This window comes from Acipenser ruthenus, chromosome 4, assembly GCF_902713425.1.
Source record: "Acipenser ruthenus chromosome 4, fAciRut3.2 maternal haplotype, whole genome shotgun sequence".
In the NCBI taxonomy this organism is placed as follows: domain Eukaryota; kingdom Metazoa; phylum Chordata; class Actinopteri; order Acipenseriformes; family Acipenseridae; genus Acipenser; species Acipenser ruthenus.
The window spans coordinates 91,505,772-91,522,507 of NC_081192.1; the positions used below are offsets into that span (position 1 = coordinate 91,505,772).

The window sequence follows — 16,736 nt, forward strand, 5'->3', positions numbered from 1 at the left end:
CAGGGGTGGTAGTGGTGAGCTGAGCTTAAAAAATAATTGGCCATTCTAAATTGGGAGAAAATAATAAAAATAATTGGCAACGAAAAAAAAAAAAAGAATCATCTCGAGTTTCAGAAGCACTGTATCAACAAAATAATTAGAACACGGCAGCAAAAAAGTGCTTCTTATTCTGTGGCTCATCACTCCCACTGATGCTGTGATTAACTTAAAAAAGGTCATAAGAAAATACTGTAATTAATGTGTTGCCCACACAGTCATTACGGTATCATTATTTTAACAGCCATGCCTCTTACCTTACCATATTCCAAAACTAGAGCCAACTGCACTGGCTGGCCAAAACATTGTAAGACATCAATTAGTCCAATTTAGCATGACCACATTTCCATTAATGCTGGGACTAGTCTCTGCTAGAACTGATTATATTTTTAATACATACAATAATTTCAAAGGGCAAGACCCTAAATGCCTCTGTCAAGTGACAAATGAAACACTTACCTCCATTCTATTTTAGAGTAAGCAGTGATCATTTTGTAGGCATGACGACTTATACTTGCTCTGGCAAACTCTTAATGCCAAACACATAATTAGTCGGTGCACTCTTGCATCAAAACATATATTCCAAGGCGGGTATTGCCTGCACATACTCTGTTAATAGAGGCATGGTTCTTGTGTGCTTGTGTGTTTCTGTTCTTTTTTGAGGATACATAAAGGAGTAAAGCAGGGGTCTCCAACCCTGGTCCTGGAGAGCTACTGTGGCTGCTGGTTTTCATTTCATCCAATTCCTGTTACTTAATTGAACCAATTATTGGCTTAATTAGTCAAGATTAACAGGTGTTCCAGATCTTTAGCCACTAATGATGTAAAGACACCTATAAAACCTGCTGTATAGGGGCCCTCCAGGACCAGGGTTGGAGACCCTTGGAGTAAAGGGTAGGTGTTGTGCCATTTTGATGACATTTGACCTCATTTTTCTTTCTTGATGGATGAATGAGATATCTAACATCACCATCATTTAAAATGTTAACATAATCCATTGACACAAGGGGACAACCTACCCTTCAGGGACCATTTGAGCTGAAATGTCCCTTTAACATTGATATCATTTTGTAAGCAATGTGTCCACCATACTGTCTTATGAGAAATTAGAATAAGTGGATCTTTAGCCAACAGCTTAAATCTAGCAAAACATGACCAGGAATGAGTTTTTATTAGTTGATGAACAATACTAACTGTGTAAAACAAACACTCAAAGGATATCCACACATTTTGTTGCATCAATATGGTGCAAAATGGAGGCCACGTAATGATAAACACTGCATTGATTACAAAGACACTATTACAGGCATGTCCCATTTGCAGCTCTTTTTTGTAATCTACTGTACAATCTTAGATAACAAAAAGCTTGGAGACCCCTTCTTATTAACTGAAGTGACCATTTTGAGTGATTTATATAGCAGAGGCTTTGTAGAAATAATTTCTTTAAAAGGTTCATGCAGAATACTCAAGACACTACATCCATCCATCCACTTTACATTTCATACTTGAACAGCCTTCTGGGAGAAGAATGACAGACAGGACAATCAATGTCTGTGAGAGATGAAATGACTACTTGTGACTGTTCGGTGTTTTTTTCTTTGTTTGTATACAAGCATAGAATTTGTGACTAAAAATGCCAAGGGTTAGTTCTCCATCAATTTGGTTATCTTTTTTATTATCATTAGTATAACATTTCACAAAGGTTAATGGCTCAACCATTATATTCCACTGAAAGCCAATTACATACATTGTTTGTGTTCTAGCTGCTTCATGTATCTATGCAAAAAAAAAAAAAAAAAAAAAAAAAGAAACGTACCTTTCCAACATACTGATAATCAGACCCAGTGTATTCTTCAAGCAGAAAAAACTGATTCCACATCCAGCCTCGTTTGGAACGCTTTAGTGCCCACCCGTCATCTCCTCGCCCCACCACCATCCCTTCCTTGACAACCACATCTGTAGTCCTTTCAAATAAGGCTTTTGCATCACCAAGTTGTGACAAGCATGCCCAAAGTACTATCAGTAAGCAAGTTCTCATTGTATCCAGTGTAGTAGAATCTAAATAATAAGAGAACACTTCACTCCTGCCACGTCACTCCTCAATAAATTCTGCCCAACTTCATTGTCTCCAGTTTGTCATCCACTGGGGCCACCTGAAACAGAGGTGAAGATGTTATTAGCTAACTAAGTTTGTTCCTGCATTTTGTTTTTGTTTGTTCATTATTAAATATGTATTTTCTTGTATAAATAGATAAAAACCATGCAGGCTTTTTTTGCAGCCCCTAGTACAGTACATTTGCAGTCCTATTGCAATGAGGTTTGTATCAGCTGCAGTCACCGTCTAGAAATTATGGAAAGGTTTTATATATTTGCTTGCAAAAATATATAAAACAAATATATCCACTGCCTTTTAAATAGCTAGACATATTATTCAATTTAAATTAATCCATTTGATTGCTGATAGTGTGCTTTAACACCAATTTAGGTTTGCTAAACTGCCAGGATAATATTGTTTTATTTTTGTATACAAATACATTATAATGTATGTAACTATGGATATTGAAACTTGGCTGAATATTTCTGGTGCTACATGTAGTTATAGTAGATATAAAGTTGCACCTAATTAGTCTGTATGAATCGAGTACTGTGCCACAGGGTACCCAAAGTACTAAGGTAGGTAGATAATTGTGCCTATATACAGTACAAAAGATCCATCAATATTGTGTTTATTTTCATGTAGCCAGGAAAGCTAATGTCCTGCAATATACAAGATGTTGTTCCCAGTGGGGAAACAGATCCTAGACCATATTAGTCATGTCTTAGAAACCATTTTCTTTAGCTTCATGACCCAATAATCCCTTGATATCACAAGTCAACTGACTTAAGAGTACACACACACACATGCTGCCATTCAGCAGCTAAATAATAAAATGGGACAAAATAAGTATACACTCACACACCAGTTTACAAACAATACATTGTTTACAGTTTTTCACATCATTTTATGCCACATGACTAAGACATGAGACATGACTAATATGGTCTAGGATCTGTTTCCCCACTGCCTGTCACATAGGCTTGTCAGTTAGAGACATTGAAAAAAAAAATAACCAAATGGAAGTATCAGTATGACTAGGAATATTGAACATTCAGGGTGAGTCATACTGTTAGGGGAGCTCAGGATCGCATCCTCTCTCGGTGTATGTTAATAGTTGAAAGTATTTGTTTTTTGGGATATCTTTTTAGATCTGTATCCCTAAAATCAATAACTTAATGCCCTAAAAAACATTTCCTGTCATATACAGTTTATACAGCCATATACATACAGACTACAGTATGGAGAGATATACATGGTTGGTATGAAGTTGCTTGGCTTCAGGTATCTCCATACATGCTGTGTAATACCAGGACTTATTCAGTAAGCAGAAAAAAAAATCCTTCAGCCAGCTTACACTTGACAGGTACTGTACAGTTGAGCAAAACCTGTGACACCAATAACTTTGAGAAGTCATCGAACATGGTGAACTTTTCTGTTGCTGCCATGGTGACAAACTAAAGGATCGACTCCAATGAATCCCATAGGTACAATTAAATGTAAAAAAGGAGAATGTTAAATATGTGCTTGAGAAGAAGGAACAAGGACAAGTGCAAGTGCTGTAAAAACAACAGAGGAGTTATAGAGACTGCTAATGCATGGCAATGTGAATTACATGCTAGTTTCACAGCTTACTGCGGTTACCGGATTTGTATATTATTTGCATTAACTAAATGAACCTACACTGTTACTGATTTATTCCACTTGGGTTTTAAAATCTCCCATTATAACAATTAGAAAGAAACAAGTTTGCTAAGAGCTCATGGTTACATTTAATACAACATCTCTGTACAGACTGATAAATAACCATTTATTATTTTCCATGTCAACTAAGAATATCTCGGTTTTGAAACATACTGTGATAGTTGAACCTTTAATAGAGGCAATGGCATTACACATGGAGTATATGCTTAGGGCAGCAGTGTGGAGTAGTGGTTAGGGCTTTGGACTCTTGACCGGAGGGTTGTGGGTTCAATCCCAGGTGGAGGACACTGCTGCTGTACCCTTGAGCAAGGTACTTTACCTAGATTGCTCCAGTAAAAACCCAACTGTAAAAATAATGTGATATCTTGTAACAATTATAAGTCGCCCTGGATAAGGGCATCTGCTAAGAAATAAATAATAATAATAACTGTCCAACAGAAATACCAACACTACACATTTTAATGAATGATCTGTTTATTATTATTATTATTATTATTATTATTATTATTATTTTAATTTCACTTTCTCATTCCAAAGTTAAGACAGTTTGTGTTACAAACAACTGTGAGCTTTTGAACTGCAAAACAATGTGAACCTCGACCTTTGTAATTAACAGAAGATGTTTCTGTGCATTTGCTTTGTTAACTGCTGACTGATCTCATGGCACATTGTATTTCTCTTACCCTAAGTCATTATCTAGCACTGTCATTTTGAATGCTGTAAGTCGAAGTTAATTTTCACAGCAGGAGTTTATGGATTTATAATTTCTAGTATATAATTACTATTTCTCTCTTGCAATTAAGTGCTGTTTATCATCAACCAACCCACTAAATTAAATAACAGAAAGTTCTGAAAAAACTGTGACCTTAAAATGTATGTAATGTGTTATGTGTGTACAGTATGTACATCCTCTGGCACTCTGCGCAAGTACTCAAAACTAAGCTATGCTTCCAAGTGGCTGGCTATTCTTCCAATCTGACCCCTGGTCTCACACCTCAATGTGACCTTTATATGAGGAAGTTTTATTGTATGTTTATTCCAATGTTTACTGCTTTCGTGGCTATTTCTCCAGGAAGTTTCAGATTATTACCTCACTGGATTTACAACTATTGGTCTTGGATTTTTCCTTTCCTTTACCTTCCTGCATCTTTATCTGTCTCGCTCCTATTGCTGTTTTTAATCGTTAGTTTTACAAGTAATTTTTTTACAAGATGGAAACTTCAGAATGGTACCTTGCCAAGCATTTCCTGAAAAACCTCAAATCAATTCCTTGAGGGTTCATTGCAATCAATGATTGACCACTGTGTTTAATTCCAGGAGATCACAATTTGACGGCCACTGTCAGTTTTGCTTTTGATGTTGCATGTACACAATCAATACTCCAATCATTGATTTTAAGGTGGCGATGTGGTACACGATTTGTTCTACTTGCTATAGCTCAAGGACATTGAAAGTATTGAAACTGAACGTAATAACAAACTCTGTTTACTGAAGTCTGAATTGCAAACAAATCTTAAATAAATAGTTTTCAATTATTTCTTTAAAATGGTCTTTCTAAGCAGACTCCTGTTATTGCTCATAATACCAAGGAAATAACTTTATTCCTTAACCAGCAGATATATTCAATTAGAAAATATACAATACCTTTTGGCTGTGAGGATGTTTGCAAAAGTATGATAAGTATACCACATTTATTTACACAGAAAGTGTTTTAAGAAAATATACGTTATTATTTATTTTGATGCCTTGTAGATTTGCAATTAAAGTGGCTCAAAATAAGTTTAAACTTTTGTTGGGAAAATAATTATGTTAGCCTCAGAGGTCACCTTTAGCAGCACCCCATCTCTCCCTGTACTCATCAAGACCTGCTGCCAGTAAATCAGAACCTAAATTACCTTCTTTTTTTCTTTGAATCTGTCAGAAGACAGCTTGCACACAGATTAGTATACTACAGGGCTCCTTTTAAATGTCCACTCTTTAGTTTGACTGACAACTGTGTCAAAAAGTAATTGGAAGCTTTTTCAGGCTTACATATCCATGTGTCAAGGCAGTGTGACACAACACAATGTACAGCTGTTTTTATGTGGGCTTTTATGACCTTAACATCTTGTTAACCATTACACCATGCACCTTGTGCACATCAGGAAATGTATGCATCACCACAGTTACGTGGCTAACTTTATTTTCCCTGCTGAAGTACAGCAGATCTTTGCCAACTGCTTCGCTCTTCATCTCGGTGTACATTATTCCAATTGCATTATTAGTTTGCCATACAGTATGTAGTTGCCTGCATACAACTTTTATATAGTGACAACTGGGAATATACTGACCCATCGTAAACTCCACTCAGCTAAGATCAAGAGCTTCCAGAGACTAAATTAATAAAACAATTTATTTATTTTGGATTGCTGTACTTACATTTGCCTACTTATCTACTTTTTATTTACTTAAACAGCTATCACACTATTCACTTCTCTGTCAATCAGCCTAGATCATTTTGGTGTGAGCAATGGTGCAATGCTTATTTGTACAAGCTGCTTCATGATTTCACTGAGATACACCCACATGTAAAAATATACAACAGACACCAACACAATGGTTTTTTTATTCATGTAATGTTTTAGTTGAGTGCAGGGTGTCCATTTTAAATCAGAGGTCATCCTGTTTAACTTCAGTCCACCCAGCAGTACAACTGAGAGCAACTCTACATGTCAGGGATTTCTAGGGTGATTGGTTTCTTAACAACAAAATAAAAAGGTCTGCTTCTCAATACTCAAGGGGTTGCCATCAACTGGTATTAAAATCAAAGCAATATCTCACATACAGTTGAGAATTTTTGCTGACAAAGAAATTCAGACCTTGTGGGAACAGGATACATTTCATCAGTCTTATCCACAGAATACTTAACCTCACTCTCAATGCACAATTCACGCTCAATAGATCCAAAGATGTTCTATTATTTTCTATTGATCTTACTCACATTTCAGTTTCTCCTTTTTAGATTCCCTGTGATCAATTTGATCAAAATCATGTCCTCTCAGACTTAAAAGATGTAGCCCTTGTTTGTATGCCTGGAGGGCATATGCCCCAGGCACACATAGTGCTTCAGGGGTTTAATATACTTCTGGTTGCCTGTCAATCAGGTTGGTCTAACAAGCTTGGCAAACAGAGCATTCCAGTTTGGCTCAGGTGAACCAAATGATGCCTAATATCCATCAACGATGTCCATTAATGTGTTTTTTTTTTTTTTTTAATTATCCGTAACATAAGTATTTACATTTTATGATTTTGTACTGGGCTATATGTGACTTTTACTGATGGCAAAGATGCAATTCCACAGTACCTGCTACACCACAGATGTATGCAGTTGCATCACAGTTCCTACAGTCCTAAAAAATGTAATAATGCTGCACTGATCTGTGGGAGTGGCAAAAAGTGTTTTGGCAAGTCTCGCTCTTGCGAGATAAAGACGCTCTTTGCGTCCAGACCACCTATCGAGAATGATCTATTATCAAGACAGCTAAATTTAGATTCTAGCATTAAACGCAGAATGATAATTGCCTTGTGAAACTCACATCAATTTGTATAAATCACATACAAACATAGTGTTCATTAACTCAAAGCATGAATTGAAAGCAATAATACTTTTTACATTCCACTTAAAACAAAACAGTAATTTTACTTTAAGGTCTGCTTATTCTCGAGTTCATAAGAGGATTAAAACACTACTCATTGAATACTTAATGGACGTGCGCTGCCTCATCCAGCTGATTTGTCTTCAACAATACAGGTGCTTGAATGATCGCCTGCTGGCAAGGACAGGTCCAGATTCCGGGGGTCTGCCATCCTCACGTTTCGTCTCCACTTCAGGGTATGAAAGTAATGTCTTTGCAAAGAACTAGACTCATTAACTATTTAGGTATTCCACTGAAACAGCAATTCCTCCAGTAATACGTGCACTCTTCATCCGGTTATGTCTGGGATATTCCACCACAAACTCCGGCACTGCTAGCTCAATAAATTGAATATATTTCAATTTATATTGACTTCAAATGTTCATCCAACTCTTTCTCCGGTGATCAATCAGGGCTAAGTTAGAGACTTGGATTACAAGTACTATGATTTTAGACGTCTTACTCAGCAGACTCTCATACTAAGGCAAACACTAGGACAGTTCTCACATTCGAGCATCCAAAAACGGTGTCTCTGTTCCAGCTGGTCGTAGGCTGGATCTCCAGATTGTCACAGTTCAAAGGTTTGAGTATCAGAACCTTGGATTTCTTGTCGGGAGCGCTGTTTGAGTGTCGCGCTCATACTTTTGTAATGTTCTCTTTACCCCTGTGATTGGATAGTTTAGCTATTTTGGGCAGTGCCTGAGTCCATGTGGAGTGTTTTTCATTGGTTGTTCTCTTTCCGACGCGGCCCCTTGTTCTCCATTGGTCCGCTATTCCGCCCCCTGTAGACTGGATTTACGTGATGGACGTTCCTGTCTTAGGTGTCAAAGCACCCAGAACTGTCTGGGTTGAGGCGCCAATGGAGTCATTCAGCGATCGTGAAGATAAGCCATTTGTTCAGCAGTTAGTTTACGACTCTTTTTAAAAGCATTCTTTGTCAGTAGGGGAGTTGGTGACCAGAAACCAAGAAGACACAGAGAATGGTTTAAGATTCCCCTCTGTACATTTCAATTCTGTTACTTTCATACACAGAATTATATTATGACCCCGTCTGACGCTACAGTATTGTTTTATTTTTATTTTTTTTACATTTTGACCACTTTAAATTTGTAACACTAGAACCGCTGAGATTTCGGACTACATACAACCGCCGCACCCGCAAAATGTGCGGCTCCATTTTAAAACGGCTTCAATATGAAAATGAGGGGCATTTGCCAGCCGGCTTTCGTGTCTCTTATCAAAATGCTTCTGCCGTAGCTCCAGGGCTATCTGCAAAATGAAGTCCCTCCGAGTGATTGTGTTGCCGGTGCACTCCTTGTACAAAACCACAGCGTTGATGGCTGCCAGGTCCAAAACATTATAAAAAAACAGACACAGAGTACCAGCTTTGACAGAATACAGCCGTGGCACAGTCATTCTGCCTGAGAAATGTAGTGTAAATAATAATAATATATGATATGTAGAATGACTTTCATCAGTGTTTCAAGCACTCAACGGGATTATAATACGTTATTTCATAATGACGTTGATTTTATTACAAAGCCCAGACTAAATTGTCGGCTATATTGTAGTGATTTCAATATGCCGCATAAACTGCGTGTCTGGCGGTTGAAGAAGCAAGTGCTTATAACTTATTCATTTTTACAATTCTGCAGCTGAAACACCATATGGGTATTTAATTCAAATATTTAGTAACACTTAAGAACGGACATGCACGACATATTCACATACACAGAGATATTTAAATTTAAACTGCAAAAGCTGTTCAAAAATTGGCTATTGCGGTGCTAGCGTTAGATTGCACTGCCTGTCTCAAGATGGCTTCTCAGGTACCTGCATGGACCTCTCAGAACTACATTTCCTATCCTCCTCCTGCTCACTGGTAAATCCATCTCAGTTATATATGTGAGCAAGAGGATGATGGGAAATGTAGTTCTGAGAGGTTCATGCAGGTACATGTGAAGACATCTTGAGGCAGGGAATGCAATTTTAAAGTTTAAAAAGTGGTCAAAATGTAAAGAAAAAAAGTAAAACAATACACACACCTTACGTAAACAGTTGTAGCAACACATGGGAGCATGTTACACAATAAAATAAAGTCCTTATATACCCTTTAATTCTTATTTGTATACAAGCTGATAGCCACTACTCTCACAGTAAGATAGACATTGATATTGATACCATATTGACATTGAACTAGTATAAAGGCAAAAACACATGGCAGGGTGTTAAAATATGACCCAATATAAGGTGGTAAAGTGGGTAATAATTCAAAGATCTATTTATTGCTTACTTACTTTAGTTGATAAGTAAAGGTAAAATAGACATACAAACACATACTGCTCAAAAAGATTAACCACTGGAAATAAAATCCATATCAATATAACATATTCAAATAAAATATAAAAATCAGAGGCTATTATCTATGTTCAGTTCTACAGAGTACCTACTCTTTTTAATGCATCTGGATAAGGACTTGAACTTAGATTTCACAATTTCCATCAAATCTACCCGTGCAATATGTAGTTCCACAGGAAATTCCCATTTCTGACTTAAAAATAAATACAGCAAATGTTTGCTTTAGTGAAGCACTACCTGTCACATTTAAAAACCTGCCAGCTGGTTTAGTTTGCTTCCAGTAAATGATTGAGCACATTGCATAGAGCTGCATGATGATAGTCTCTGTAAGTCACTTTGGATAAAGGCGTCTGCTAAATGAACAAATAATAATGATTGCTATTTAAATGTCTTCAATTAAAAAGTCACCAACATCGGAAAATATTTTGCTAAAGATCACTCTGTCCAGTACAAGGGGCTATTTTATTATTATTATTATTATTATTATTATTATTATTATTATTATTATTATTATTATTATTATTATTATGTTTGATAACTCACTGATGGTAACAATGGAATGTCATTACTTTCACAGGTGGACATAAAAAATGAAATATACTGCATTTTAGCATTTACTGTTGTTTAGGTAAGATTTAAATATTTAGGAACATGTGTTGTACACTTTTCAATGTGAAACGCAATTTTTTATGACTTTAATAAATATTATGTTTAATCTTAAAACCTTGTGAAGTGTTGTGAAATAAGCAATTTTTTTACCATAAAAAAAAAAAAACACAGACCAGAATAAGAAAAACCAGTCCTTACAAGAGCATGCTAGTGGTTTAAATAACCCTCATAGCTAGCAAGGCAACACAAGATTGATCTTCTGTTTCAGGCTGAACAGTGCTGTCTTTTTTCGGCTTTGTTTTGCTGTTTCAGGGCCTGTTTTACAACTGGTTCAATAATCCATTAAAACACAGATTGTGCTGCAGCTGCTAAATGGAATATTCTACTGGTGCCATTTGATTATCATTTGAGAATAAAATGTAATTTACATTTGTTTCTATATACCATTCACAGTATAAATATTTGTTTACATATTAACTGGTACCAACAGAAATCACAGAAACTGTTTCACTAATTATACTGTAGATAAACCAGACAACAAACTGCTAATACTAGACAGTTTTGCTACTATATCATCAGTAGATTATGGTTGACTTGTGAGACAGTAGGTAGGTGGTCCTAAAGATAGCCAGAGTTGGCTTTAGTTCTTTACTTACACATTTGTCTTATCTACAACACAGACATTGATGTAGGCTACAATTTGATTTGGTCATAATATTCAACACTGTATTTGAAGATTTAAAAGATTGGAAAACACTATTTTCCCATCTTTTACATCTTCGAATATAGTGTTGAACAGCGTTTCTTAATCTTAATACATCTCTCTTTTAGAGTAATCTAATCCTATATTATTGCTATCAATGTCATAATTCATGTTAATTGCATTTTTAATGAATGGATACCCTTTAGACTCATCAACAACAACTTTAAATGCATGCACATATTAAATATTTTGAATGAATAATAATCTGCCTCATTTGGAGCATACATTTACTGATTTAGTACTGGATATACTCAGTTAGATAAAACCAAGGCACATGTTGACAGCACTTACATTACTTTGGGAGAGTGGACAACAACAGACAGGCTTTTAATTGTCTTTTTTATCTTCTGCCAGGATAATCAGCTCTTCATCCAAAATCAAGTCTCTTAAACCAGCATGAACAGTTAAATGTCTGACCAGGTCAAAACCAGTACTTTATATTATGAGTTATGACCTAGCCTATATTCTCCATAGACAGTGTTTTTATTAATTTATCTATGAGCAGTAAGCTACCGGACAGTATTTTTTTTTAATGTATTTTTGCTTAAGATTCATCTTTATAAACTTGCTTAGAGCTCGGTATCAGGTGGTCAGAAAACTGGGTTGATTTTGCTTAACTTTGTTTTTACCCAAGTCAGGCTTGGCACTCATTCCAGTTGCTGACTTCTATTGTTCTCAGACCAAGGGTTATAGGTGTAGAGACTCTACAGGAAACTACAGAACAGGTAGCCCCCTCTGTTAGATTATTTGAGTAAAATCATCCACTCGTTATGTCTGCCTTTTAGTTTAACACATAGATTTAAACATAGGTTTGTCAAATGAAATGAGTCACAATATCTTATGTACTATGTTAATTACACATTTAAACTGGTGGTATGTCCATGATAAAGTAAGCTAATTAACAATGATGATAACCCCATAAGAATGTGCATATACACTTGCTATTACCACAAACACGCTATGTGTAATTCTCTATTCTTGGTTTCTAATACATTTTTGACATCCTTGAATAACTTTACACAGTAATACAATGCATATATGGGGGGTATTTCCCTTCAAGCCTCTGCTCAATACATCACTATAAACAAGGTGTACAGTCAAGTCTAAGTTGCAGTACATTACTCTGCCACATTTGATGAGGTGTAATTTGAATAACTGGGCTATAAAAACAAGGTGCTTCAGTACCTGCCATTAAATAATCAAACCTAAAATACTTAACAGGGTTTCTTAGTAATAAAAGTATATCCTTTCTTATGCAGCATATATTATTTTTACAAAGTGCCTACATATCTTATACCTTTAAATATTTAACATATCCTATCTCCTGTGTTGTCAATATGGCTTTGATCATCCAAGCATTTTTTTATGTTGACCCCAGAGAGAACCTAACATTCTTTAATCCTGAAACATCAAAATCACATACATAGTGCTCTCATGTCAGAGAAACACAGGACTGCCCTTTTTAACTATAAGTTGTATGTTTCTTGATTCCACATCATTCAATACATAATTTATGTCGGACTCAAACTCTTGGTCATGGGACCTGTACTCTGGAGTAAAAGCTTAAAATATTAAAAAAACAACAACAAATACAACTGGTTGTTTTCAAATTCAGCATGTAGAATAAACAAAATGCCCTCAAAATAGTTAAGTTGTACTTCAGGCTAATGTACCATTAATTTTGGGTGTTAAAAAGGCAGTAGAGGCAGGTGTAGTGTTATAACCAGTGCTATGAAAAACACTGAACACTCTGAGCTATGTGGGATACAATTGTCTATTCATATGAATGTATTTCTTTTGGGAGTGGGTCATATTAATGTTGAGAGTATTTAAAAAAATAAAAACTTGATTTAACCATAATCCATGTAACTATGGTGATGGCATCCCTTTCCAGTGCCCCTCTCCAATTTGTATTTAATATATTTTTTTCTGGTCTTTTCGTTGGTTGATATTCCAATGATATATACTTCTGAACTTTGCCATCTACACTGGTCTTCATCTTTTTAAGATTCAAGGAATGCATGCTAATGGCTGCCCTGGATTTAAGATGAGGCCCCCACACAGTATTAATGCAACTGACCTTGGTCAGCCTGAGCAGCACTTTGAAGCATATGTTCAGTGTTGGACAAAGTCCCTTGGGTTGGTTTTGCCTCCTGACATATTTAAAGCACTTACTTTTACATAGTTCGTTTCATCATACAAAGTGCTGCACTAAATCCACATAAAATATGGATTTTATTGCAGCAGTGACAAGCCTCTTTCATAGAGCTGATGTATACAGCCTTATTCATTATCCACATTTTTATCAAAATCAATCAACTGCAGACTTGCAAGAATGTCTTATGTTGTACAAAGAAATGTGCCTCCCTGAATTCACATAATTAGCATATTTATAAATACTAACCCCACAAGTGAATTATGAATGCCCCTTTCATGTGCCCTGGGTAATGACAACTGCATTACAAAACTGTATGGTTTTCTTTCGGTGGCATCCATTAATACTGTATGGGCTTATGTCATAGCCACAGTTCATATAGTTTAAAGTCTGGTTAAGTGGAAACAAATGTTACTGCATCAAAAATGTTAATGTGAAGAGTCTAAAGCCTGTTGTAGAGATGGTGCAAAAATGTATAATAGGTAGGCTAATGAACAATAGGTGTCACACAAGAACCTTTCAGGTTGCAATAGCCTATTTCAAGAAACAATATAAACAACTGATGACTTTGGAAAAAATATAATTTTAAAAATAACACACCTGTTGACATGCAAAACAATTTCCTTTTAAACTGCTTGCAATATTGTGCTATTAGTTTCCCTTATCTAGGTGTATGTTTCCCACAATAATTAAACCTTTTTACATACAAAGAATGTTTTCATTTAGAACGAGATGATTTATAAATTGATGTTTTTGGAACTAATAACTACTAATGGTGTTTGAACTGTAGCTAATAAGAAAATATATTGCTCATATGTCAAATTATGGTAATAATTAATGTAAGTGTGTACAGATGCACAAACAAGCGTTCATAATCCACTTTTTTTATAAGAAGTGCACTCGAGCACTATAAATCATAAATACATGTAAAATGAATAGGATTGTGTTTATTTTAAATAGAATAAATAAAACACACGACAAGGAAAGGTTGTTTGAACTTGCACTATCACTTTTCACTGTGTGCATTTATATAATTGGACGTTTTGCGATATTTAATAAGGGAGGGGATCGGGTCACTATTTTTTATTTTAAGAAAGGTCCACACAGTACTTAAGAAATCAAACTTAATTAATACAATGGGTCCTCATATGGTTTATTTTCGCGTTTTTACATACAAATGTTTTAATAAAGTTAAGTAAATCCAATAAGAGGTTTGTATTAAATCACACTTACCTGATACCGACAGAAGTTCACAATCCTAGCATAAGGCAAATCACTGTCAAAGAACGTGATGTGTATCCTTTCACTGCAGCAGTTGAACTGAGTCAATACAGTCTGCTCCCCGCATCACTTTTTTTGCTCTGGAAGGCATCTCCTCCTGATTGGTTGACATTCTGATTGGCTGATTAATACAAAAAAAAAAAAAAAAGAATCACTCACACAGAGAACGGCTGGTGATGATGGAGCTTCAGAATTGAGGATGCGGGGGGTAGATGTTGGATATTCCGGATAGATTTCCATGTGAATGCAGTGGGAGTGTTCAAAGAGGACGGCGTTGTTAAGAACCCCTCCCCCCATTATAGCCTATCTGGTGTTTGATGTCTGAAGGCAATCTCTCCCTGTTCTAATCTATTTCCAGTGATAATAAAACGGTAAAAACATGCCAGCAACTTATAAATCATTTTTAGATGAGTTGCCCCACCCCCCTTTTCACAAGTTGCAGTAGCCTTGAAACAGTGGCACCCTTGCTATCAACAACTTCAGGTTTTCCTGTTGATTTGTGACATCTTACTGGCTTGTTTTTAGTTTATAAATATTTACCACTATTTGTATTTTCAACGAGCAAAACAGTGGCATTTTAGTAGAGTATTTTTTAAAATTTGACAAGGGCTATCACTCAGTCTCTGTCATGTGGAAGGAAATGACTAACTTTTTGTATTGCATTATTATAAGATTATAAACATTACTACGACTACACTACTACTACGACTACGACTACGACTACTACTACTACTACTAATAATAATAATAATAATAATAATAATAATAATAATAATAATAATGAGTACTGTAATGCATCAGCATCATAGTTTAGTGCAGCAAAAAAATAAAAGTGTACATTACTAATTACTAATATGCACATACTTGGAGCTGGCATATTGTTCTTTCTCATATATGGTGCAATTATGTCATGCTATTTGGTATGAAATGTCATTTGTGTGGCATGTTTTTGGTCAATTTCTAATTTATGAAGGAACACTCCTGGGATTTTAACCAGCAAAGGACAGTAGCAGGCTGACTCCCCCACATTTTTCATAAGTGCACTCTATTCAAACTTGGATTGATAGTGGCCTTGATGGAAATAAATAAATACTTTATTTTAAAAAATAAAAAAAATACACAGTGCTTGGGGTGGAGCTGCAGAATTGAAAATGAGGATACCATATACTCCATCAGAACAAATGACTAAGAGTTTGAGTCTGAAGCTCAATTGATAAATCATATGATCTCAGGGTTTCTTACATCAACCCCTTTTTTGTTATTATTATTATTATTATTATTATTATTATTATTATTATTATTATTAAAATAATTTGAAAGGTAAAACATGGCTAATTCTCTTACACATTTCATTATTTGGTTTTCAATTCTGTTTTACTTCTTGATACATTGTTGGCATAGAGTTCTGGAATGGTCTTCAATAGAGTTGTGTTAACCTGTTAAAATAAGGTTCAAGGATTTGAGAAAAGATTATCAACTCTCGGATATTGGTGGGGACTGGGGGTAGGTTGTTGATATCCTTGATGAAAAAAATAAATAACTAACACAATACTATTTAATGTTTATTCTGTTTTAGGAAATTGGAACAGAAACTGCATCCGCACCACAGTGGGGTTTCCATGCAGTTTAGAAACTCCAAATTCTCCCTCCATTGTTGTGAGAATGTGGCGTAGCGTGCACATATCACTTGCATGTAAACATGCCCTAAAGCCGTTCCTTATGTTCGCGAGACTTCAGCAGTGAAGTTCCCGTTTGTGACGTAATCTTGCACAACTCTCTACTGCAACTAAAGGCTGAACCAAGCAATTCTTTAACAACTGAGATCTGCTGGAAGTAGCCCAGGCAAGTTTCTTTGACCAAATAGGAAAACATAAGCATAAATTACGAGAGGTTTAGAGACCTCTTCACTCAGTGTTTTTCTTAAGTGACACCATTTATTAAACGTTTCATATTTTTGACATTTGAAATTATTGTGCTTTATAGTTTAAGGTTATAAAAATACTAAAGCTACTACAAATTAAAAAATGCAGCCCTTTGCAATAAATAAATATTTAAATAGAT

General features: G+C 35.5%; 1 protein-coding gene across 1 annotated transcript in view; it reads right to left on the reverse strand.

The window, feature by feature from the left end:
• LOC117399786 (cadherin-10-like) overlaps positions 1-14,784 on the reverse strand; it is a 39,977-nt gene extending 25,193 nt beyond the window's left edge. The window contains exons 1-2 of the mRNA XM_033999158.3: positions 14,628-14,784; positions 1,853-2,189 (exon numbers count right to left, since the gene is read on the reverse strand). Of these exons, the coding sequence (XP_033855049.1) occupies positions 1,853-2,074 (222 nt within the window). The 5' untranslated portion in view covers positions 2,075-2,189; positions 14,628-14,784. The remainder of the gene's footprint in view (positions 1-1,852; positions 2,190-14,627) is intronic.
• Between the last annotated feature and the right edge of the window lie 1,952 nt (positions 14,785-16,736).